General features: G+C 41.4%; 2 protein-coding genes across 4 annotated transcripts in view; one reads left to right on the forward strand and one right to left on the reverse strand.

Moving 5' to 3' along the window:
* ULK4 (unc-51 like kinase 4) overlaps positions 1-11,670 on the forward strand; it is a 207,008-nt gene extending 195,338 nt beyond the window's left edge. The window contains 3 exon segments of the mRNA XM_056857060.1: positions 7,187-7,275; positions 11,573-11,633; positions 11,635-11,670. Coding sequence (XP_056713038.1) covers positions 7,187-7,275; positions 11,573-11,633; positions 11,635-11,670 — 186 coding nt within the window.
* Positions 11,671-12,685: 1,015 nt separating this feature from the next.
* On the reverse strand, positions 12,686-22,155 carry CTNNB1 (catenin beta 1). 3 transcript variants are annotated; one of them, XM_056857994.1, is made up of 16 exons: positions 22,097-22,143; positions 21,829-21,927; positions 20,818-21,045; positions 20,486-20,739; positions 20,088-20,326; positions 19,807-20,008; positions 19,393-19,537; positions 18,627-18,730; positions 17,068-17,406; positions 16,690-16,848; positions 15,997-16,116; positions 15,341-15,491; positions 15,139-15,260; positions 14,537-14,597; positions 13,709-13,929; positions 12,686-13,442 (listed from the first exon to the last, which is right to left on the reverse strand). In XM_056857994.1, exons 3-15 carry the CDS (start codon positions 21,035-21,037, stop codon positions 13,721-13,723), a joined length of 2,325 nt encoding a protein of 774 aa, XP_056713972.1. In that variant the 5' UTR covers positions 21,038-21,045; positions 21,829-21,927; positions 22,097-22,143; the 3' UTR covers positions 12,686-13,442; positions 13,709-13,720. The 3 variants fall into 3 exon arrangements, with proteins under 3 accessions (XP_056713972.1, XP_056713973.1, XP_056713971.1); XM_056857995.1 differs by having other exon boundaries at positions 21,829-21,912; positions 22,097-22,134; XM_056857993.1 differs by lacking the exon at positions 21,829-21,927 and having other exon boundaries at positions 22,097-22,155.
* Between the last annotated feature and the right edge of the window lie 2,443 nt (positions 22,156-24,598).

Below are 24,598 nucleotides of genomic sequence, written 5' to 3' on the forward strand. Positions count from 1 at the left end.
AATGGAATAAAAACAATCAGCTGCCTTGAAAAACCATTTATATTAAAACAATTCAGCTAAAATACAAGAAAACCACAGCTAAAATGTCAGTTAGAATCATCAGTCAACCAAATAAAACCAAAATAAATAATTCAAGCTGTGCTTATTAAAAATAAAGTGCTACAAAAGACACCCCAGACCATAATTAAATGTTCCATGAACAGGAAAGTCTTCAGCATTTTTTTCAAAAAACTTGTCATGAGCTGGGCAATCATATCTCCCTTAGAAGGGTTTTTCACGAGTCAGGGGCCATTATGGAGCAATCTCTAGATTTAGTGACTGCCTCTTGCATTTTTGGTAGCACAGGTTTTTTTCTAATAATCTCAAGGTTTAGAGGTTGCAGAGAGGAGAAAAGGAGTTCCTTCAGAAAGCCAAGTTTAGATGATTTAGATGTCCAGCACTTTGAATAGAGCTAATGGTAACCTGGAAGTTAATAACTAGTACTAATACCCTAAGAACCACTGATCAGAAGCTGTGCCATCACATTCTGGGTCTTTTGTGGTTTCTGAGTGCTGTTCAAAAGTCAGCCCTATAAAATTACACTGGAGTTGTCCAAACGTGAGATTACCATACTATGTTAGTGTTTCTCTGTTCCCTAATAAAGGGTGTCGCTTGTGTATCGGACAGAGACACTCCTGATCACAGATGACCACATCTACCCCAAGCAGCTGAACCAGAGTTGGCGCTGCCTCCAAGCTGTGAACCAGCGCTTTCGCTGGAGGATATAACTAAACCTAATTCTTTTTAGGACTGCTGTCTGCTTCTAATGTGACTGGACCACCTCTCATTAAGAGTGTAGCGGTTAAGAGTGGCGGACTCTACTCTGGAGAACCAGGTTTGATTCCCCACTCCTCCACATGAAGCCTGCTGAGTGACCTTAGGCCAGTCACAGTTATCTCAGAACCCTCTCAGCCCATGTAGAGGCAGGCAATGGCAAACCACATCTGAATGTTTCTGGCCTTGAAAACCCTATGGGGTTGCCACAAGCCAGCTGTGACTTGATGGCACTTTCCACCACACCTCTCCTCAGTACCTCAGACATCTGTCTTGACCTTCAGTCTGCCATCTCTCATTAGCCCATTCCTGATTCCATGCCCTCATTCAAGGACTTTTCCACCTCACTGGAATTTGAGAAGAAAGATGAGTAGATTGTTCTGGACGCATCCTTAACAGTGAACTTAACTTCCCATTCAGTCTCTCCCAGCAATGCAGATGTTAAACGTGTTAACATTCAACTGCATGAAGCAGACAATGGAATCTTGTGGCCTCCCACAGGACAATTCTCATGGGGTGGAGCAGCAGTCTCCACCACCTATAAATCTGTCCAATAGATAAGAACTACTGCAGCACAATGACTCCTACTCCAAACCCTGCCAGGTGGTCCAGAGAATACTGTTGCAAGCAAGGCAGTTTTGTGGCCTCGATATCGTACATTCTATTATGATGGTAAATTACTTCCTTTGAAAGTGTTATCTTCCAAGCTTTCCTTTGTGGCTGTTGCTTCTTGTTGGAAAATTAGAAATATCCTTGACTTACAACTGGAGGATATAACTAATCATATCAGTTATGATGTGTCAGTGAACACCACAATACAAGTAAAGAGAGAGCAGGACCTTTGTATGTAAGCCAGAAGATTCTTCTTTCCAATTATCACACTATTAAATTATGAAAGCAAACTATATTTTAAAACCTACAGATCCCATTTTAGCTGGCTGCTTAATGAAAAAACGCTTTACTTAAAGAATAATAATATAGATAAAGGCCTTCTCTTGTGTGTTTAATTTCTTGATGTTGAAATATGTAGGTATGCTTTACATTTTTGGCTACAAAAATCTCATTTGGCCCACACACTTCCTCTGACAGCCTTGTTTCTAGATTCAGGCTGAAAAATTTCTCTAAAGTGAAATTCAAAGTGAACGGTGGGGGGTCATGCCTCTTCAAGTAGAATATCCAATTAATTTTAAAAGACGCAATAGGAATTTTGAAGACTAGTGAAATTTCTCAGGTGGTTCAACCCATCTGTAATCTGTCGCTGGTTCTTGCTTCGAGAGAAATTCATTGACCTCCTGCCAATGTGCAATGCCAGTGGAATTCCAGTGGAAACCAAAAGAGATAATATTAGCAACATTTCTGTGGAGAATTTCATATATCAGTTTCCTAAGCGTTCATATATATAGGATCCATTGGAAGGCCACACACATTCTGCCACACACATGCCGTAGTATAGTATGTTGTTGTCTTGCTTTCTTTTCTCACTTTACTCTGAACAAAGGATGCTAGTAAGTGTTGTTGTCAGGGGGAGCTTGATTTCCTTCATAGCAATGGCTTAATGTAACACTCAGCCTAACACCATCTCCTGGGGGATACCCACAGTGGGTCTAGTAAGGTGCCCTCCAGTTTTTGCTGTCAGGACATGGGAAAATATCAGATCCCAAATTATCATTACGAGAAGACAAGAGTCACTGGAAAAGACAGTCATGCTAGGAAAAACTGAGGGCAGCAGGAAAAGAGGAAGACCCAACAAGAGATGGGTTGACTCAATAAAGGAAGCCACAACCCTCAATTTGCAAGATCTGAGCAAGGCTGTCAAAGATAGGACATTTTGGAGGACATTGATTCATAGGGTTGCCATGAGTTGGAAGCAACTTGACAGCACTTAACACACACAAATGAGGCACTGCTCTCCCTAGTTCTTTTATGAACAGTTATCAATTGATTTGCCTTTTTTGTTGACTGGTACTGCCATCTTGTTGGGCATTGGTCTCACATCTTTTCTTTTTTGCCCTTTGAAGAGCATACACACCTACCACCTGTTTCCACTCACAAAATAAGCACACAGGTGAAATCTTTTAATAGCATTGTAGGCGGTGGCTGTTTGGGGGGGGGGGAAGGCATGTGGTTTTCAGTGAATTCATCCCTAATTGTTTTGCTGACCGTTCCAGGAATGGCTGTTATCAAGTTGCAGGGGGAAGGGAGCCATAAGGACCATGGGGTGACCTGAGCACAGGCAACACAGCTGCTTATCTCCAAAGACAAGACAGCATAAAGCTTTGAGTGGGGGGGCTGTGTAAAAAAAATCCCTATTTGCATTCCCTCAATCCACCCCCCTCCCAGTCCATTGTCTCTGTGAATAGGGCTTTTGTGTAAACTGCTTTAGGGATGGAACAGGCAATTAAGATAGCCAGGATTCCACTGGGGCTGCTTTTCCCCCTGAGGGATGCAGGAGGATCTTGCTGGATCCCTGTGTCTTTAAGAGAGTGGAAGCTGGGGTAGAGAATGGAGTCTGTTGCCAGTCAGATCCTGAGCTAAGGACCATGGGGCTTGGCAGTAGTGTGGGTCAGCTGAAGGCAAGGGAGGTGGAAATGTTGTCCTGCTGGTTTCTGAATACAGCGCTGCAGTTTTTAATGTTAGATTTCTGACTGGTTCCAGGAGTTAACTATTTTAGCAAGACCTGGGACTCTCCATCCCATTACTTGCCATTAACTAGTTTAATAAAGGGTCTCTGCATGTGTCTTGATTAGGTTTGAATTTTATATCATTACAATTCACTCCATAGTTCTTGCGTTTCATGGCCCCTTGGCCCTGCTGTTCACTTTTCATTCCCCGCCCTACTGCCCAATTGCAGTGACTGCATAGTGAGGATCCAATCATTGCATCTGAAGAAGTGGGCTTAGGCGGGTCTAGTGACTTCAAAACACTGACTTTCAGAATGCATAAACTGTAAATGACTTCAAACTCCAAAAAGGTTTCTTCATTTCATAATTGAGAAAGTAAGTTTAGAGTTTGAAATGTAAGCTCCTTTATGTTGGCTTTTGTATTTATTTGCTGAAGGGAGCTGGTTGTTGCAACATGTATTTGCTGAGATCTGAAGATTACACATCTTCATAACCTGTCTGAGGCTATTCATAATACTTGTCTGTAAAGTTGCCTGCCAAAGAACACCTGGAGCCCTTGTGCTTTTATCATGCTGACTTCTGGTTTAAAAGGCCCATCATCACTGCTCAGGCCTGTTGGTGCGAGTCATAAATTGGCAGGAGCAACCGAACTTGTTCAGCTTGCTCTGCTTTCGTCATACGCTCACTGTCTGTTTGTCTCTCAAGTCAAGATGGTTCCATGGCTATTGAAACTAGCGGAGAGGATCTTTTAGAAACTGGAGCTCACTGGGCTTTTCCAGAAAGTCAGGAGGTTGATCTGTTACATTGGGGCTCAAGACACCCCCTCTGATATTAAAGCTCTAGTCTGGACACATGTGAGGGAAGACGCTGTCGTTATTCAGTGTGTGGGAAAAGCATTAAGCACATGTTTAGGAGCATTCGTTTATAAACTGCCTTCATTTGTGGAAGCAGCAAAAGAATCCCAATGAATTTTGTGTATTCTCTGAACCGTTACAGGTGTTCAAAGCTCTCTTATACCTTTGGTGAATGTACATGCAAAGAGAAGCTAAAAATGCCTGGACTTGAAAATGGGTTTCTTTCTTATAATATATCAGGTTCCATATTCTTCCATATTAAGGATATGATTTCTGCATAGGTAGGGGTGATTCCATTGTAAGTTAATTTGGAAAACATCTGTTTAATGTTAAGACTACTAATATGAGGTGGCAGAATGAATGATCCTGCCTTTCTGCCCTTACAAAGGCCACCAAGGCAGCTAACAATTTAAAACCGACATGATAAAAAAATCACATTTTAAAACCATTAAAATATAATTGACATGGTGAGCTAACATATTGGAGGAGAGACACAGTCTCATACTAAAAAAGTGGCAGTGTGTTAGCATTGTACCCCTCCATCCACACATTCAATCACGTGTGACACAAATCAGTTTGACATAATCAGAGAGATCATGAACTTGAATAAGCTGATAACTTGTATCATTTCGGGAAGTGCCTTCAAGAAAGAAACAGCATTTTTTTTTAAGATTGTCCTGTTTCAAGACAATTCAACAAAAAGTTCCCAAGGGATATATAAAATAATGGAAATATAGTCTGCTTTTTTGTGTGTAATCATTAATGACCTGTGGAAAATAATCATGGCACCAAATGTAGTTAAATTCATCTGCTTTTACATGTTGTTGTTATTCAATTACACAGTTGATGTAATGTGTAGTTAAATATGAGTTACAATTGCATTTGGACCAAAAAAGCTGTGATTTTGCAGCCAATCTTTTGTATTATCTTGCAATTAGCACACAGTTTTCCTATCCAGAAAGCAAACTTCCAATTTAATTGAAGTTGCTGTGGGGCCAGAGAAAACCATCTCCTTCAAAAGGATGAAAGTAATTCATTCCTCAGGTTAATTGATTTTGAAGGTTCTTGTAAATTGAAAACTTCAAGTTGTGACTAATTGGGAGGGGGAACGAGTTCATGTTGTGGAGACATGAACCTTAAGAAGAGAAGCCAAGACCATCCTCTTTCCTTTTAACCCAGAATATAGCCTGATGTTTTTTTAATAATCTTGTTCTGAGAATCAAATCTGACAAAAATTGGAAGATAAATCAAATGTCCAACTTCACACAGATTGTTAGAACAATAACAAAAAATTCTAATCATGGATTTCTTTATGTTGTGCATTTCAGTGCATGTTAAATTTCTTTATTAAAGCACTGTATTACCTGTGCATTTATTCTGTGTTTTAGGAACTAACTAGGACATTTACATATGAATTATGTTCTTTATGACTATCTTTGTTTAATTGTATTAAACAGAGGACTGCTGTAAGGTGCTTTATTAGCTTCATAAAGAAAAGTCATTTTGAAATTGTTATTAAGTCTCAGTAAATGGGCACTACTGCAAGATTTAATTATGATTTTTTAATTAAGGGAACAGGTACAGATTATAAAAGAATTCAACATGCGCTCATAACTCATCACAATAAATTGGTAAAAGTAAGGGGAAAGTCTCTGAACCATTATTAGTGTTGGTGGTGTGATGTTTAAGGATATGTGAAGCAGAAGATAATACGTGTAAAAAAAATGGCTTGTTGAGACACATCCACTTAAAACACAAAGCACATAAGAAGACCCTGATGTAAAGGCTGGTTGCATCCACAGATGCTCCTGTACACACTTGGGTGTTCCCATACATGTGGTGGATTCTTCATGCAAGTATACTGTTCTAATGTGCAGCCCTGTGAACATGTAGTGATGTATTCATGGAGCCAAGCCCTGATGTATTCATGGAGCTAAGCCATCTCCAGATGTACATTATACCACCTATAGAGTTAAAATTGAAGATGAAAAGATTGTCTTTGGGTTCCTTTGCAGTTTTGACTCCTGCCCTTTTTGGCCTTCTCCATCAGGCCCATGTTAGAAAGCATCATTGGACCATCAGAAAGACAACTAAGCAGCACTGGTGTCATCTCACTGACTGCCATCAGAATATATCGTTTCTCAGTGTTGCCGCAAATAATATGATTATGCTTGTCAGAAACATGAAAACGATGTCACTTTAACGACAGTAATAACACACATTTGAGATGTACAAGATTTACAAGGTCAAGTTACCACTTCTCCAATCCCAATCCACTGTAGAGCCTTCCACAAATTAATCGTTCATAGTTGGGAAGATAATTTTGCTACTTAATTTCTGACAGGTTATGCATACAAGTACTCTGCTGTTTTGTAAGCTATCTCCCAACAGCAGTGATTTTATACAAGCCCATTCATGTTATTATACATGATATGTATAATAACTGCATGATATGTATAATAACTGCAAAGCTGAAAGAACTAACTTTTCCTGCTTTCCAACAGAGAATTATTGTATCATGATTTTTTCCGCCATGTGTTTTGTGGGGGTTTGGGTGGCGATGCTATATTATTTGCACCAAAACTAAACCCATTGTATTGAAGCCATTGGTGGACTCTGTGAACTGTCAAACAAATACAGGTATAAAGAACACACACAGATAACAAACTCTTCCAATTGGGAGGCTTTGGGAGCTAGCCTCGAGCAAGATCAGCAGATTTGCAAAGTGGCAGCTTTCTGGATTCTAAGAAGGTGCTGGGATAATTGAAAGGGTTGGGAAGCTTAGCACCAGACTGTTTGGCTAATTTTTGTAGAATTCTTATTTATTTCCTCCACACACACACCTGATGAAGAACGTCGTCCTAACTAAACCTTTGGCAATTATTCCTTTGATTCCAGATAACTTCTAATGAGAAACACACTGAAAGCTTGAAGAATGACGGAGATATTCTTGTTCACACGCTAGAAAAATTGGCCCAAACTGGCAGGTGAGTTCCCTAAGGCTTTCTGGAATTTCCAGGCTATATGCGCATCCCTCCTCTTTCATCTCTCTATAATAATCTCAGACAGTACAAGCTTCTTGTGTTACCAGCCCACCCCTTCCTACACAATACTGTCCTCTAAACTCTTTTATTCAAAGCTTTCTAGTAGGGATTTTTTTGGGGGGGCAATCTTGTTTTGATTCACTGATGTGGCTGGTTAGAGCTGGGTGACACAATTTCTTTTTACAACATCTCTCTTCATAACCAGATACGGGTATACTGTTCTTGCATGCTAGCAAAAACAGCTCCTTTTCCTTCTGGGTAAAAATGGTAGCGGGGAGCATGAAACCCTTTCAGACATAGAGTTGAGAAAAGATGTGCCCTGTTTTTCTTTTTGGGGAAGTAACAGCTTGGAGCCCTGGACACATTCACAGATCTCTCCAAAACACTTTGGCTGCAGCAATGCTGAGAAGGGTTTTTTAAATTTGTTTAGAAAATGTTTATGCCACCTCTCCAGGGAACCTGCCCAAGTTGGCTTACAAAATAAAACCCAATAAAACTGTAAAATATTTAAAGTTGTAATTTAAAACTCAGCATTAAAAACCCATCCAAAGCATGAAAACATAAATAATTGAGCAGCTTGAAATGAATTTAACAGCTTTCAGGTTAAAAGCACACAATAAAAACGTTGCTAAAGATCAGCCCCTTAATTAAAAGCCTCGGTAAACAGCAGGTTTTTTGGCCTGCTGCAAAGAGAGGGGATTAACGCATGGGCAGAATGTTCTTGGTTCGCTCCTCCCTTATCTCACAATATTTTATTCTGAGACAGGATAGTCAAACTCATGACGCTAGTCCATCCCACTATAAGTCCGAAGCAAGTAGCTGCTGGAGGCTCCCCATGCGTTTGAGCCACCCATATAATGTGGGATAGTAATGGAGTGACCGCCGTGTCATTGCCCAAGGATTGGCTGAGGGGTTATCCAATCAAAGGCCGATTCTCCCTTTTTTTTCTTGGGACACCAGCGTTCCGGGACACCATCGTGATGGTGTGAAGCACCCCCCACTACAGGGCTGGTCGGGGGGGGCGTCTGTCTGGCCTGGAGAGGGTCGGGGCTTGAGGCGCCTCTTCAGCCTCAGACCAGTCCGAGGGAGAGTCTGAGCTTTCCCCTCCCTCGGAGGCTACCCGGGTGGCTCTATGCTCAGCCAGCCAGGGCACAGCCTGCTTCCTCCCTGGCTACTCTTCAGGCCAGAGAAGCTCCACCCCTTCCACCCTCTGCCCTCCCTCCGAAGTCCATAAAAGGAGCTCTCCTTCCCCGTCACGTCACTTCCCTTCCTAGCCAGCAGTGCGGCTCGCACCTGCCCTGCCCTTGCTCACCAATAGCTCAGCTGTTTGTCGGGGCTGGGAGCTTGAACAAAAGGTTAGTAGTGGGCTAGTTGTGCGATTACACGCACGCCGGCGTTCCGGTAATGTAGCAAAATAAAAAAAAAGTAGCGGTTTAGCACCGAAAAGATCGCTAGAAACCAGGGATTGCTTAATCCGGGTTGTTGTTGTTTTGCTTAAATCGCACTGCCCTCGGACGGTCATGCGTTTAGACCACGGGAATTCGCTACTTTTAAGGCACAAAGGCGAGACAAATTGGCCATGCGTTAAACTCCAGTCACCTATGCACCAGGCAAGCTTCAAGGGGAAGGGCATTCCGTAGGTGAAATGCCATTGCTGAAAACAAACCCTGCCTGTGGTTGGTATCCACCTTACTCTGACGGTGGGGGCGTGGAAAGCAGCTGGCAGGCTGGACAGTATGTGAGAATACAGCAGCTGAAGTTCAACTCATTCAACCCATTGGTGTCTTCTACAAGCCTTCTACACACGCTTTCTTTTCAGAATTGCTGGACAGTGGGGTTGTGCTGACTTAAGATTCTACATAGCTGAGCAGTCATCTACCATGTCTTTTTTTTTGGAACAGAAGGCAAATGTTAGTGCAGTGACACCCATGGCAGCTGCCATTCTCACATGGGAGATGGAATTGAGGCCTGGTGCCTGCTTAAATGCATTTATTGTGAACCCCTCCCCCCCACGTAAGGACCCTTATGCTTGATTCTGTGGAAGGCATTGTCATGGGATGCAATACATATTCTGGAATAATTAGTGTGAATCCCAATATCCTGGGCAGAGCTCGACACAGAATATAGCAACCTATGTCAACATTATCTTCCTGGTTGTTTGAGCTGGTGCCATTTTATTTTTAACCTTTCTCAATGTACAAAGAGAAATGGCTTCAGGGTCTCAAAAATGACAATCAATGTGTTTTCTTATGGAACTTCTAATACAATCATTATGGTCTAGTAGATTGAAGGACCTTGGAGTTGTCATATACACTCAACCCGTTTCTTCTTTGTACAGTGAGAATCTAAGCAGTTGTTTCATTGTTGGTCTCTTTTGAAGCTGTGAACCACAGCTTGAGATATTATTGAAATATTTTTTTAAAAAACTTTGCTCAGCCATGAATTTGCTAATGACCTTGAGCAATAGTTCTTTGAGCCAGATTCTCAACTGTAAAATAAGCTTAAATACAAACTGACCTGAATTGATAGTCATGATTGTAATGTATTTTGCTAGCAAACTACATTAATAAGCAATACCAGAAGACAATTTCTCAGAAATAGACTTTGCTTCCACTGCAGATAGAAATGGTCAGTAAAATAGATGCACATCATCCACATAGCTTTATGGCATGCTCTCACAACTGGGATGCAGCTGTTTGATGGCCGAGACTACCTAACCTGGCTGAGAGTTCCTTATTCTTATATTTTTTTCCTTTCAACCAGTGTCCATTCTTTTTCAGAACATGGGAGACACTGCCAGTTACTACAAAGCAAGGATAAGAAGGGCAATGAGGTCTCTCATCTCTTGCATAAAGCAGCCGTACTGTTAACCCACATTTATTCATTTGACTTCATTTATACCCAGTGGGCACCCAAGTGAGCTTACCTCATTCTCCTCCATTTTATCCTCACAGCCAGCTGTGTGTGCGCACGTGCACGCACAAGACACCTTAGAAGCTGCGTTAGGGTGGTCTTTCTTTTTATTAAGAAATGTGCTGTTTCTTCCATCCAGAACATTGTTGGAGACATTCTTCCAAGGCTCTTTATTTCTCGTAAGAGTAGCAGCTTCCTGTCCCTGTACCACTGGAAGAATTTCTGTGGGTCTCCAAGGCCATCAGGCTTTGCACTTTGTGCAAACCAGTTATCTAACACCAGTGTTATACGTACATAGCCATATGTGGAGGTTAGTGCTCATCAGCTCACACAGCCAGCACAAATGCGGCTGCACATCTGTGCCACTCACCTATGGCCACTGACCTAATTGGGTTCATCTTTTGCTGCAGAGTTCCATTGCTTCCGTGTAGCTCATCAGGTCGAATTCCTCTTATGGCAAGGGAACAAAACTACATTCTGACAATGTTTCTGTGTTTGATAGTGCACAAGAAGCCCTCATACTCGTTTTTTCCCTGTGGGTGGGTGGGAGTGTAACCTTAGAGTTCTGCTTGAAATAGCTAGTGCATGGGGCTTATTTATTGGTACTGAGCCTCTTGGTAAGAGTACTTTTCTGATTTACAATTAAATAACAATGCATTTATGGTAAAACTTAGTTATGGCTTAGATGTAGTTTTGGAGTGTGTGTTTCTTGAGACTCATACATCCAAGAGGAAGAAAAGACTTAACTTAGCACTATTGGGAAGGAGCCTGCTTCTTCAATAGCAGGGCTGCTGGAGTATCTTCCTGTATTACTTGAGTACATTTTTATGAGGACCAGGTTATCGACATTTAGAGTTTGGTTTCTTAATGAATTGATTTGTGACTTATGGGGAATACATAGGCAATATCAAGACACATGCCAATGTCAGACATATAACATAAATTTTTGATGTAGGCAGAAACTATAATAAAATTGGTGCCACCTAAACAGTAAGGGGTTTATAGATATGGAGCATATCTGTTCAGGCATAACACTTGATACTTATACATTAATATGTATTTAATAATTTTCCCAAAGTGACAAAGATAAAAACAAGCTCCTAGACATAACTGAGCTTTTGTAAAACCAGTTTTTAGATGCAGGAGTAATGGATTAAGTAGTATGGAGATGCTGTTTTTTGATGATTGAATAAAATCTTTCCTCCTTCCTAAAAATATTTGAAATGTAGCCTGAACATACTTCCTATTCTCTAAATAATGCAACTGCTTGGAGTCTTTTAACTAAAAATATTTCCCTAACTGTTGGGTTTTCCCTTCCTTTTGTTAGCTCCCATGCTGATATCCTAATTGCTTCCTTGGCTTCTGAAATCCTGAAGAAAATTGAATACCATCAAGCCTCATTCTGATGCCACTGAACAGCTGTAAATTTGCTTGAGATCTGCAGTATAAAATCACATTTCCTAATAAAATGTTGCTGCTCACTGCCTTGTTGCTTCAGTTTGTTCCAGACCCAGTTTGCTAGCAGATGGTCCCTGGAAGCAACTTGTGCCATTTATGTGTCCTGTTTTTACATGCAAGGGCTCCAGATCTGGATAAGCTAGAGCCTCCACAATAGGTTATGGCAGTACCAATCTAAGAGAATAACCATAAATGCGGAGGGGTTTCTGTGTGTGTGTGTGTGTAATATCCTAAGGCTACAGTGTAACACCTAGGCCATAGTCCAGTAGTACCTTAGAGACCAACAACATTTTTCAGGCATAAGCTTTCAAGAGTCAAAGCTCCCCTTTGTCAGACGCAATCCAACTCAAAACAATCAGAGGGTTAGCGGCAGCGTCCCCAGGCATATTTAATGTAACTACACTCAAGCTGATACCCTATAGTGTGTAAGAGAGCAAGAAAAGAAAAGCTGGTTTGATATGACAACTGGAGGTTTTGAAAAAAGGGAACTCGCTGTATGTACAAGCCACAGCTGACTTTCTCTGCCTCCAGGCAGGAAGGTTTCTGTACCATACACTCGCTATGGGTGCTACTTGGCCTTTCAATTGTCTTGAGTCAAAAGTGATGAAACGAGGCTTTCTTTGAGCCTTTAAAAACAGCAAGTATTAGAAACTTCCGAAACGTTGGCAAAACTGGGCTGGGTAGAGGAGCACCTAAAATGCAGATTAGAACCCATTTGTTCCCAAGCAGTGCTCAGGCAACAAGGATTGCTGTGGGAAAGGAACTCCCATTGTTTCAAGACTTTTCTCTGGCAGAGTATCAAGACAACATTTAAACTTCTATTTCACCATATCTGACCAGGATCTAAAATGCGAATTGACTAACCTATTGCATAGAGCACGCATTGCTGCACAAATAACCACATTTTGTTAACTGAAAACCACTGCTTTAAATCAATTATTTAAACACATCAAAAGATCGATTGAAATAACTTGACACAAACTGAATTAAAAGTTTACTTTAATTCTGAACCATTTGTATAACTGTTCTCATGAAGCATCTGTATCACAGCAGGCTACAATAACTTTGGGATAAAAGGCAACTGGTAAGCTGTCCAATACAAGGTTCCATACAACTGTTCTTACTGGCCCCTACCCAGACATCTCCAGATAAAGTTTTTGATCAAAAACATGAAATAGATCCACCTGCTTATTTTAAGCATATTAAAAAGGAAACTAATTGGACCATTTCTATTTTGTCTAATTTTTTTATACAAAAAGGCTACACAATGTTACACTTTTCAGAATACGATTAGAGTGATTATGAATTAGTGTTCTACACCATTACTCGATCCTTAAAAATCAGAAATTGCTGTAGCGTATTCACTATAACTTAAACACAGACTTTAAAACCCTACAGTTACTGCAAAAAAAGGGAACTACTTTCAAAGCAAGCAAGGTCAGTACCATTACAGAGATTTTAAAAATTAAAAAAAAAGTTTTAAACAAGCAAGGCTAGGGTTTGATAAATTCCATCTTGTGATTCATTCTTGTGCATTCTTCGTCTCGTGAGTCACTCCCCAAATCCATTTGTTACTCCTCGACCAAAAGGACCAGAACAAAAAGTTTACTTCAGTTGTTCCCATAGGAAACTCAGCTTGGTTAGTGTGTCAGGCACTTTCTGAGATACTAGCCCACCCCTCGAGCCCTCTCAGCAACTCTACAGGCCAATCACAATGCAAGATCATTCAGACAATACAGCTGTGTAGGAGAAAAAAAATAAGGAACAAGTCAGTGTTAAAAAACACAGAAATGGTCACTCATGTTAATGAGTTGCATCAAGCCTGCAGCACAGAATGCCTCAGTTAATCACGTTCACAGATTGCATAAATGAGTCAGTTTGAGTGCAGATACTGCAAGCCTGACACTTGTACCTATGACTAAGCACAGACCAACCCACTCAAGCCATTCCCTCCCTGCCAGCCAAGTTCAGTTTGGTAGGTAAGGTGTAGGGGGGAGCTTCTTACCTAACGGACGATTTACAGGTCAGTATCGAACCAGGCCAACTGATTACTGTCACCTGGAGGCAACCCATCCATAAGGTCCTGGGCATGTCCTAGATCTGGCAGCCCATCAACTGGGTAGTCAGCACCAGGGTGGTGGCCACCCATTTCATGTTCCATCATTGGGTCCATACCCAAGGCATCCTGACCGTATCCTCCAGAGTGGAAAGAACGGTAACTAGGATCTATGAAAGTTAAGGGTGGCAGAGGAGAGGGGGGAAAAAAGCATGTTAACATGTTAGATGCACCGGAAGCTTCAATATCAGTGTGTGAGATTAATTCTTACAATCCAGCCACTTTGAAGTTACATTTTATAAGCTGAACTTGTATGGACAAAATGGCGGGCCATTAAGTACATTTGTATGACTGTGCCAATAAAGCATGCTGCTATCAGGAACATTTAAGCCAATTTGAGCCAAGCCATTAGTCTGCATACGGCTGAAAACCCAACATTTCTATAGTGCACACCAAACTAAAATATAGACTTAATACACAGAGGCACTTATAGCCTTTTACCAGCCTTTAAAGCATTTTCACAATCAGTACGTGTTCAAAGGAAACACCACATCACGCATTATTCAAGGGTTAGAAAACAAGCAAGTCATAATGTCTTGGTGAGGTAGTCTCACTGAGGCTGTTTAAGACGTGTTGAGTGTCACTGTTTCATTTAACAGTACAAGTAACAGATTAGATGGCAGAGTGAGCTTAAGTATAATGTGTTTTCAAATCTCCATTAAAGGAATTTTGATTAGATTTGTTTTGCTACCAGACAACTGAACAATTTATACGTACCATCTGGGCGATATCCAAGAGGTTCTCCCTGGGCACCAATATCAAGTGCAAGATCAGCAGTCTGTAGAAAATACGTACAGAACTGAGTACTGTAGTAGAGGGCAAGAAATTAACTCCCAATGTAAAGTGTTCCCTTCAATTCTACAAGTTTGCTCTAACAGCCACTTGGTAGTAGAAATGCATACAATAGGTGCATTTTAGCAGTGACAGGAATTACAATGAAGATTAAGAAGCTGCATGCATTTCTGCCTTGCAAGAAGTCTCATGTGTAGCAAGACAAATAATGTGACCAAGCTGCCTTTGCTTAAAAAGAATTGTACCAGTGCTGCTCGAGACCAAGAACTGTTGCTGCAACTGTAATAAAAAAGCCTAATACTGAATTTTCTTTTCTCCAGCATAACTACATCAGACGCTTTAGCAGCAACTAAGTTAGCTGAATTTTAGTTTGATCAAATTGTGTTCAAGTCAAGTCAGAACACCTTTTGCCAGCTGGGAACACTGAATAGCAGCCAGCTGCTGACTCATTAATGTCCAACCTGAATTCTGTAAGTAAAGACAGTATTAAATTGAGACTTAAAAAACAACCGAACAGAATCACTCACCTCATTCCAAGCCATTGGTTCAGTCCTGAATAAAGAGCTGGTCAATTCAACTGAAAGCCGTTTCTTATAGTCTTGTGGTTTATCCTCAGACATTCTAAACAACACTGCAGCTGCATATGTTGCTGTTCAAAGACAAGTAAAATTTTAGCAGGGAAACTGAGAACAGAACCCAGCCACCACCCCCTCACTCCACTCCACTTACCCACACCCTCATTCCTAGAATGGAGAAGTTCTGTAAGTGGAGCTGTTGCTCCCTCTGCCTCAATGGCTTCTGCAGCTTCTTTATCTTGAGCCAGTTCACACAACACACCAGCCGCCACTCTCTGAATATTCTCAATAGGGGAATACAGCAGCTGGGTAAAAGGGGTGGGGGGAGAGAACAGAACATTCACTCTAAGACAAGTTTTCAGATGTATAAGCTGTTAAGCAAAAGTACTGGGGGAAAAACAGGATTATCAGGCAAAATAATGTGGTCAACATCACCTCCTTTAACCCAAACCTGCATCAGCAATTTCAGAAAGTAATCAAATTAATTGGTAAGGGCAATTAACTTTCAAAATCAAGAATTTAATGATTATGTCAAAGCCTTTCTTTCTTCCTGGCCACCTCTTGCTTAAGAGATTTTAAGGCCAAGTTAGACAAGCACAAATCAGGATTTATACTTTGTAACGAGTTCTATAATTCTGTGTAAATGCAAGCAGCAGAATAAAACTTTGTTATATCCTACCCAGAGGAACAGACCACTACAGTGCAGTTATAGCTGAGTTTAGTTATTTTGCAAGCTTCCTCTATTATCTATTATGCTGTTCAGTTTAATTACAGCTATTGAAGTATTTCTTCGAAAGAGCATTAACCTACCTGAACGAACAGTGGAATGGTATTTAGACCCCTTATTACAATACGATTGTGGACATCTCTAGCCAGGATATGAAGGGCTCCAGTGCAGCCTTCAACTATTTCCTCCATTCGCACACCCTCCTGTACAAGATTAACTGTGTATTAGAGATCAGAGCAAGTGCTTTTTGCTAGAAATAAAATTTCATGAATTCTTCATTGCATATTCCTTTCCACAGAGATAACTGAGTTTGCATCTTTCAGGGTTCATCTGAACTTTCTAAGCTGCAGGACTTCAAGCAACACTGCTCCCATAAGGAACTTTCCAACTTAAATTTTATGAAAAAGGATTATGGCTGGGGTTTGAAATTCAGTTGCAGCAAAACTGCTCTAATCCTGAAAGAATCTGTTCTCCAGCAGCATACACCATACTTTAGTTGTCCTCTAACCTACATTACGTTTACAATTAAAAATAGATGCTGTATAAAGTGGTAAGATTAACTAGCGGGTACACTTCAACTTAAGTGTGCACCATTGCAAATTTTTACTGGTTGCCCATTATGATGGAGAACTAGCCTCACATCAATTACAGCTACAGTATCATCATCATTTTATCAATACAGCACACAGCCACACTATACAGTCTCACTGCAGGGCTTGCCTAGCAGAGGGACATCTTGGACAAGTTGCTGCCACTCTTCAATATGCACCACCTACCACAAACTGCTGTTGAGTGCCTCCCATTGAAGTACGACGCTGGGTATCCTGATGTGCTCTAACCAGCAATTGGACTAGTCTTGGAATGGCACCTTGTTCACGCAAAGGGGCGTGATTTGCTGGACAGAGAGCAAGATTGCGGATCAGTCCAACAGTAGCCTGAAATTACAGAACACTTTGTTAGGAACCTTATTTCTGACATAAAGGACACTCCAAAACCCAGCTTCAAACAGCTAAAACAAATCCTGGACTGCAATGGTTTTGAATCTTATCCCACCCTCAAACTATCTCACAGTGGTGGAAAACTGTATGTGGGCTGTCCCCCTTATCCCCCACAATAGGATTCAACATACAGCTGATCATTAAAGGAAGCCTCACCTTGATTAGAGGCCAGTGAGATGGTGGATGCAAGAGTTTTACCACCACTGGAAGTCCATAATGGAGACGCACTGCATTCTGGGCCATCTCTGCTTCCTGATGCCGACTAGTGAGGTGGCGGAGTGCACAAATAGCTGGTTCAGTGATGTCTTCCCTGTCACCAGCCCGAAGGACTGTGCGGACGAGAGCCTCAATGCCACCAACCTGGCACACCATCATTTTGTTCTTGTAGTTGTTACAAGTAAGGTTCGAAAGGATACCCGCAGCACAGGTTACAACATTGATATCATCTGATCCTAAAAGCTGCACAAGGGTTCCCAGAAGACCCTCCATACCTTCCTGTAGGAAAAAGGCATTCTTAGCATTAGCTTTTTTAGGATCCATTTCCCCCGCCCCTCACATAACTTGCCAGCTACTGGTTCACATGCACTCATTTAACAGCTTCTAATTACCCTAAGTGTTTATTGTGGGTTGTGTCTGTAAATTTGTATTTCTAAAGAGTGACTTGGCAGACCACAAGTTAAATGGGAAATATGAAACGGCCTTCTTTAAGAGATCCAATTTAATAGGGCCTACTGAAAATGCACCCCCACCCACCCCCCAGATTGTTACCTGACTAAAGAGCTTGGCCAAGAGGTTTACAATGAATGCGGATTTGACATATGCAGTATTTTCCACAAGCTACCTGTTTCAAAGCGAGTAATCCTTTGAGCACTCTGATGGGAGTGCAGACACACATGAATGTACTTTATAATCCCCTACAAAGCAGAAGTCTGAGTAAACCAAACGCCAGATGAATACAGTGCAGTCTGCCTTATGACATCAGAATTCCCCTTTCCCCCTCAGTGGTTTCACAGCAATGAAGTTCAATTCTGTTCCCCCCACCCAAAATTAAGGCAACAAGTGGACCTCTTGGTGCTTAAAAAGGGCACGTATTAACATACCAACAGCTTGCCTCAAGCGAGAGGGTAAGAGAAAGACTGACGCTCAACCAGCAGTGGAAGGCGTCTCGTGGGAAACAGCACTGCAGGATTCTGTGGAATAGGATGAACTTGCTTTGCAGGAAGAAAGTCAGTTGTACCCGTTTTCACCTCAACTTTAGCACCAAGTTCAGTCTGACACACTTATCTAACACACATTCCTTGCCAACATTTTGCTTAAGTATTCTAAAGTTTGCTGAGTAAGCATCAGCTCCACCACTAGAATATGAGAATGGCTGGTACTGTTCTGTGTAGCACAATGCATATTGTGAAAAGCTATACAGCAGAGGTCCCCAACCTTTTTAAGCCTTTGGAATTCTGACACAGGGTGGCGGCCACGTCTGTAAAATGGCGGCTTCAGGAGGTGGAGCCAACCACGAAGTGTCAGGGAGTGAGATTATGCACAATCCTAACAGTTACTCTTCAACATTTCAAGCAGAAAAGCTGTTTAAGATGCCGTCTTTTTAAACATTCTGTTTTACAATATCTACTTGCATACATACTGCTTACTTTCAGTCACAAACTAAAGATCCTTGTGCTGTGTAAGGTTTGTAGGTACGTTTCAAGTTCAATTCTTACCTGCTTAGTTGCAGCATCTGAGAGATTTCTAAGAGTCCAGAGACAATTCTGAACAAGACGCTGACTTGGGTCTGTTAGGTGGAGTCCTAAGGCTTGCATCCCACCTGAAAAATCAAGAAATGTTTACGTTTATGCTCTTGACTTTATATTAAACCTAGCCATTAGACCACTATCCCCACCACTACACCACCCTTCAATGCTACCAATTTGGAAAGTGGGAATTCTATTTGAAGTGCATGTAACTCGGATGTGACTCATGGAAAAATATTTTTGTCTAGTACATCTTGGGAAGACCATAGCTCAGTGGTAGAGCATCTGCTTGGCATGCAGAAAGTGCCAAATTCAATCCCTGGCATCTCCAGTTTAAAGAATGAGATAGTGGGTGATATGAAAGACCACTGCCAGTCTGAGTGACAATGCTGACTTTGATGGACCAAGGGTCTGATTCAGTATGAGGCAGCTTCACGTGTTCAAGTTCTTTAAGCTTCAGTTTGGTCAGGAATATTTTTATCATTTAACATGCACACCTAAACAGTCAGGATCCCTAAAAAGCTCAAGACGGACGGCCATTTCATTTTAGAATGCCTTCTAGACTTAGAACGCACAAGCATGAGCGTACACACACCACAGAGACCGGATTCAACTGATATTGCTGTTCTGCTAGTTTGTCTGAAACCCTTCCCCATTCAGAAGTTGCAGGTTCAGTTATAGTCTGGAGTTCAAGGACATGGAATGCCACACCAACATTAGATGTAAAAAAACTTACCAGCTTCAACAATTGCAGGTTTGTTACTAGAGCAGACGGAAAGCACCTTCAGCACTCTACTTGTGGTCCACAGTAATTTCTCATAGGTATAAGTCCTCATGATGTTCACTAGAGCCTGGGGTCCACCGCTTGCTAGAATGATGAGCTGTAAGAGGACAAATGTGTTGCTCTCCAAACAAAAGTCAAGCACAGCTGGTACTAATGCTACTGTCTGCTAGCAGATATACCTGGATACAGGGTATCACTCACATTTTCAGGTTTAAAAGAACAGATTGGTGCGTTCACGTTTAGCTTACCCTAGCAGAATTAATGACCATGTATTGCCAGCACTACCCTCATCAGTCCCAATGGCACTGTTGCAATGTCTAATATTACTATGCCCTTGTGCAGTCTTCACCCTTAATACGTATTTACCTTACTTTCTTGATTGCCATAAGCAAGAATCTGAAGGCAGTCTGTTGTAATAGCCAAAAACTTAACATTTGTCTTGTTGAGCAAGGCAACCATTTTCTGCAGACCCCCTGCTAGACGAACAGCCATTTTGGCACCTTCTTGATGTAACAGAAGATTGTGTAGAGTAGTAATGGCATAGAAGAGTACAGAATCCACTGGAGAACTGTAAAGAAAAGCCCAGATTAGCAAGCAGCCAGTCAAAGATTAATAGAAGCTATATAGAGAGAGAGGCTGACACATACCCAAGCATTTTAACCAGAGCAGGAATGCCTCCGGATTTGAAGATTGCCAGCAAGCCTTCACGATGATGAGAGAGGTTGTGTAGTGTACCTGCAGTACAACGGGCCGTTTCCATATCACTTGTATTCTGCATAGTACGGACAATGGCAGAAACCATTTGAGGAGAGCGCATGATAGCATGGCGAGAGGCTTCTTTTTTGGACAACTGATGAACCATAACTGCAGCCTTGTTCACCACCACCTACAAAATGTATATACATTATTAGTATGAGTTTTCAGCATTCAAAAGTACTTCAAACATGCACACAGTACACTTCCAGTATGGCCAAATTTCCAGTTCCCCGTGAACTCACTGTAAAGTACATTCAACTGACGATGGGTTAGTTACATATGTACATACCTGGTCCTCGTCATTCAACAGTTTGGTCAGTTCTGGGATGGCACGGGTTGCTAGTTCCGCATCATCTTGGTAGTTTATCAAATTAACCACAGCATGCTTTAACATCTGAGAAGGTTCAGCCAGGCGTTGCACGTTTGTTGGATGAGCAGCATCAAACTGTGTTGACGGGATCTGCATGCCTTCATCCAACGTTTCAGGGAACATGGCGGCACGCACTCTCTGTGCTCGGGTCATAGCATATTGCCCGTCAATATCTGAAACATGATTAAACACTTGACTAGTAACTGACAAACTACAAGTGGACCGTTAGTAAGCTACAGGATCTGACTTACCAGCCACCTGCTCCTGGGTGAAGGACTGGGAGAATCCTTGTTCCCACTCATAAAGAACTTGGGTAGTATCAACGTCGTCATCTTCAGGGTTTCCCTTGCCACTCAGAGAGGGAGCTGTTGTTGTGGCACCAGAGTGGATACCGGAATCCAGATATGACTGCTGCTGCCAGTGGCTGACAGCTGCCTTTCTGTCTGGTTCCATCGCCATGTCCAATTCCATCAAGTCTGCTGCAAGAGGAACCAGCGTTTTAAAATAAGCTAAGACATCAGATGTCAGTTTAGTGCAAAATATACTGCTTTATATTATACACACACACTAAACATTTAAACAAGAAAGCCTAGCCAACAGTAGACAAACGCAACTGGCTCCTATTAACGTACAGACTAAGCTTTAAATCTAGCAAGGATGTTGCTTTCCATTAAGTGTGCACAAAACACCTTCCAGCAGTATTCAAATATATGGCTAATTAATTTGCCATTGTTGACCAGCAGATTTTATTTAAGTAGCAAAATGTATATCTTGTAGAAATCATGTTACATATTAATACTCCAATACAGATACCAAATTAGGGTTATGTGTCCAGTCTGAACTAATTTAGCTTGTGATAGACGCTTCAGTCTCAAAGAAAGAGCAACTGATCTGCAACAAGATTCTACCCCTCCAGATGGTGCTCACATGATAGCCCTCTCCTCTCTACCCTCACACACACTGAAAGTTCCCTTCACATGAAAAGTAGTCATAAGTATCCTCCTCACAGTTTTCTATGTGGAGAGAATGTATGGAGTGTTCTATAATGTGAGCAGCCTGTGACTGGAAGCATCAAGGCACATCTATAAGCCCATTTCCTGTTTAAGAAGTGGGTAAAAGATAGAAGATTGTGACTGTATTAAGCAGCAACTAAGCAACTTTAGTATATATTTGAACAGACACATTAAGGGAGAGGGAGCGACAGAAGATGCATGGTCTAGTCAGAGAATAAGGATCGAGTTATACTGCATGAAGAAGCTTACCCAAAAGTCTGCATGTATTTGAATCTGTAGCAAAGAAGATAGTAACTTCAAAATTTCTCTGCAGTTAAGGACTGGATACTTGCTCTGTTTAGGGTAAATCTGAAAGTCATACAGTGAAGCCACCAAAATGGCTAGATTCCGTGGCTCTGATTTCTAGGCAAAGGAGTATTTGCTATTTTTAACTGTCCAGAAATGCTAAGCAGACTCTGGATGACTACTGTTTAAATAAGAGCAAAGACAGTCTGCAGCTTGATATAAATCAACACACCTTGAGTTGCCATGTTCCTTTGCGTGCTCCCAGAACTGTGGTCTGCTGATCTTCAGACCCTAAAATGAATTTAAGAACATTCAGTTAAGACCTATGCTTATGAGCTCTATTCCAGCAGAAATATTAAGTACCAAGGGACATATTTTTTTAGCATAAGTGGCGCCTGTGGGCACCAGGGCACCCATTTGCTTCTTTCCCAAAGCAAACAGTCAGTCCTGACTTATCTCCATCTCACTGGAGCAAAAGGTGTTGTAGAAGAACCCGCCTTTGTGTTTACATAGAGCACCCATTCAGAAACAGCTGCCTCCACCTTAATACACTTGGCCTGTAACTTCCCAACATTTGGTGATTGGACCCAACCACACAGCCACTATTTTGTGGTGGTGCCCATTCCCCACTCTTTAAATTCCAGATGTGCCCACAGGTTCATCAAGATTAGTTACATTAGACCTAAAGACTAGTCCTTCTGCAATTGGATAAATGTCTTCAGTATGGCAGACAACCCTTAATTTAAGAAAATTACACTTAGCTTTAAACAGGCTATTGTGGGATATTGGAGCCTATGTGCAACCCATCTGTGAGCTACCTGCTAACAAAGGTTTCCCCACATCATACGGTCCTCTGAAGACTTCACCTTTTGTGCTGCCCAGTTTCCAAAATATTTCTGGTTCATTTCTCCCAACCAATATCAACTACAATAGACTCATGCCAATAGACTCCTTTGTACAGTCAGCACCATTTATGAAAGCTTGTCTCATTCTCAACAATACTTGATGGGTTAAGATCTTGAGTTGTGCTTATATCATGACAAAGATCAGCCATACACCATACTTCTTTTCTGCTAGCAAGCATATTAACTACAGTTTGGCTCTAAGTTAACTGTCTGTCTACTTGGCATTTAATTGCAAAGTGGTAAAACCAGTTGCACAACAACCTATTCCTATGACTTGCATTACATGGAGTCAAGAAAATACTAATTACTTATGTAGAAATCTGGCATGATTTAGGTTCCAAACATTAGGTGCCAAACTCTACAGCAATGCTCCGTGACTATCATTATGCACAGAGAATATAGGATATTGCACACTGGCACTACGTTACTGTAGCAAGTTGTATAGAAGTCCAGAGCCCTACAGCTCCCGTAGAAAGCGATTAGCGCTTAACCTCAGTAGATCAAGTACCGGTTGCTCAATTCAAATCTTTGAGGCATTCTCTGCTGCAGAAACTATGAAGAGTTTTCTACCTAATGGTGTAAGTCTGGGTCATAAAATTTTAAATGAAAAACAAGCTTGGTGGTGTATTTTACTCAGGTCTACTCAGAAGGCTCATTTTATTTTATGTGGCTTACCCCCCAGGAAAGAGTTCATAGGCTTACAGTCTCTTATTCTTTCAAAGGACTCTAATTCAAAAAGGGTACACCCAATTCTATCACTTTTAATTCCACATTTCCTTCAAATTCAAGACAGCTAATGGTTGTCCCCTCTTACCATCTCATCCTCACAAGTGGACTGAAAGAATGGCTGGCCCAAAGTCACATAGTGAGCTTTATAACCCACTGATGATTTGAACCCAGGTCGGCTGCGACTTGATGGTATTTTACACACACACACTCTATCCTACACTCTCAATACACCAACATACCAGCTCCCTTCCCAAAATGTGGTAGTAGCCCAATCTGTACTCTGAAGCTTACTATGAAATAGCTGTTACTGTGCAGATCTAAATCTTTAACCCAATATGCCTAGCATCTAATGTAAATGATGTGTAGCAGATTTCACACATGCAATTTCACTAAATGAGAAAACTATTAGTAAGGCATTTTTTGCCCTTAAGTCACATCTGACTTATGGCAACACCGTGGGGTTTTCAGGGGAACAGACGTTCAGAGGTGGTTTGCCATTGTCGGCCTCCAGATCACAACCCTGGTATTCCTTGGAGGTTGCCCATCCCAGGGCCAACCAATGCTTAGTTTCCAAGATCTGATGAGATCGGGCTAGCCCGGAGCTATCCAGGTCAGGGCAGTAAAGCGTTAACACCACAAAAATACAATTCAGAAGCCAGCTTGAGCCTATATCAAGTACAAAATAAAATGAATGTCCAATAAGACCATTTTTAATCTATTTAACTTTTGGTAGCAAAGGCAGATAGACCTTTGCACCTAATTGCAGTATTTTTGTTTTTTGCCTTACAGACCCTTTACTATTTCCAACTCTAGGATGAAGTGAAAATGCAAAGGTGGTTCTGTTTCATAAGCTTCACGAATGGGCTGCCCCCACACTGCAGGGTAACAGGTGCAAGTTACATTCTCATTTACAAGGCACCTGCTTTAAAGTACAGCCTTGCAAGTTACCCCTTCACACACTTCACAAGCTGTGTGATTAAAAAAAAAGCTTAAACTTGCCAGCCAGCAATCCTCATATCACAGGCAAGTAGCAATTTAATAGCCTGTTAGTAACCTATGTCTACTAACAAATCTACCACAGATTTGTACATTTTGCTGAA

The sequence above is a fragment of the Euleptes europaea genome, chromosome 11 (assembly GCF_029931775.1).
Source record: "Euleptes europaea isolate rEulEur1 chromosome 11, rEulEur1.hap1, whole genome shotgun sequence".
In the NCBI taxonomy this organism is placed as follows: domain Eukaryota; kingdom Metazoa; phylum Chordata; class Lepidosauria; order Squamata; family Sphaerodactylidae; genus Euleptes; species Euleptes europaea.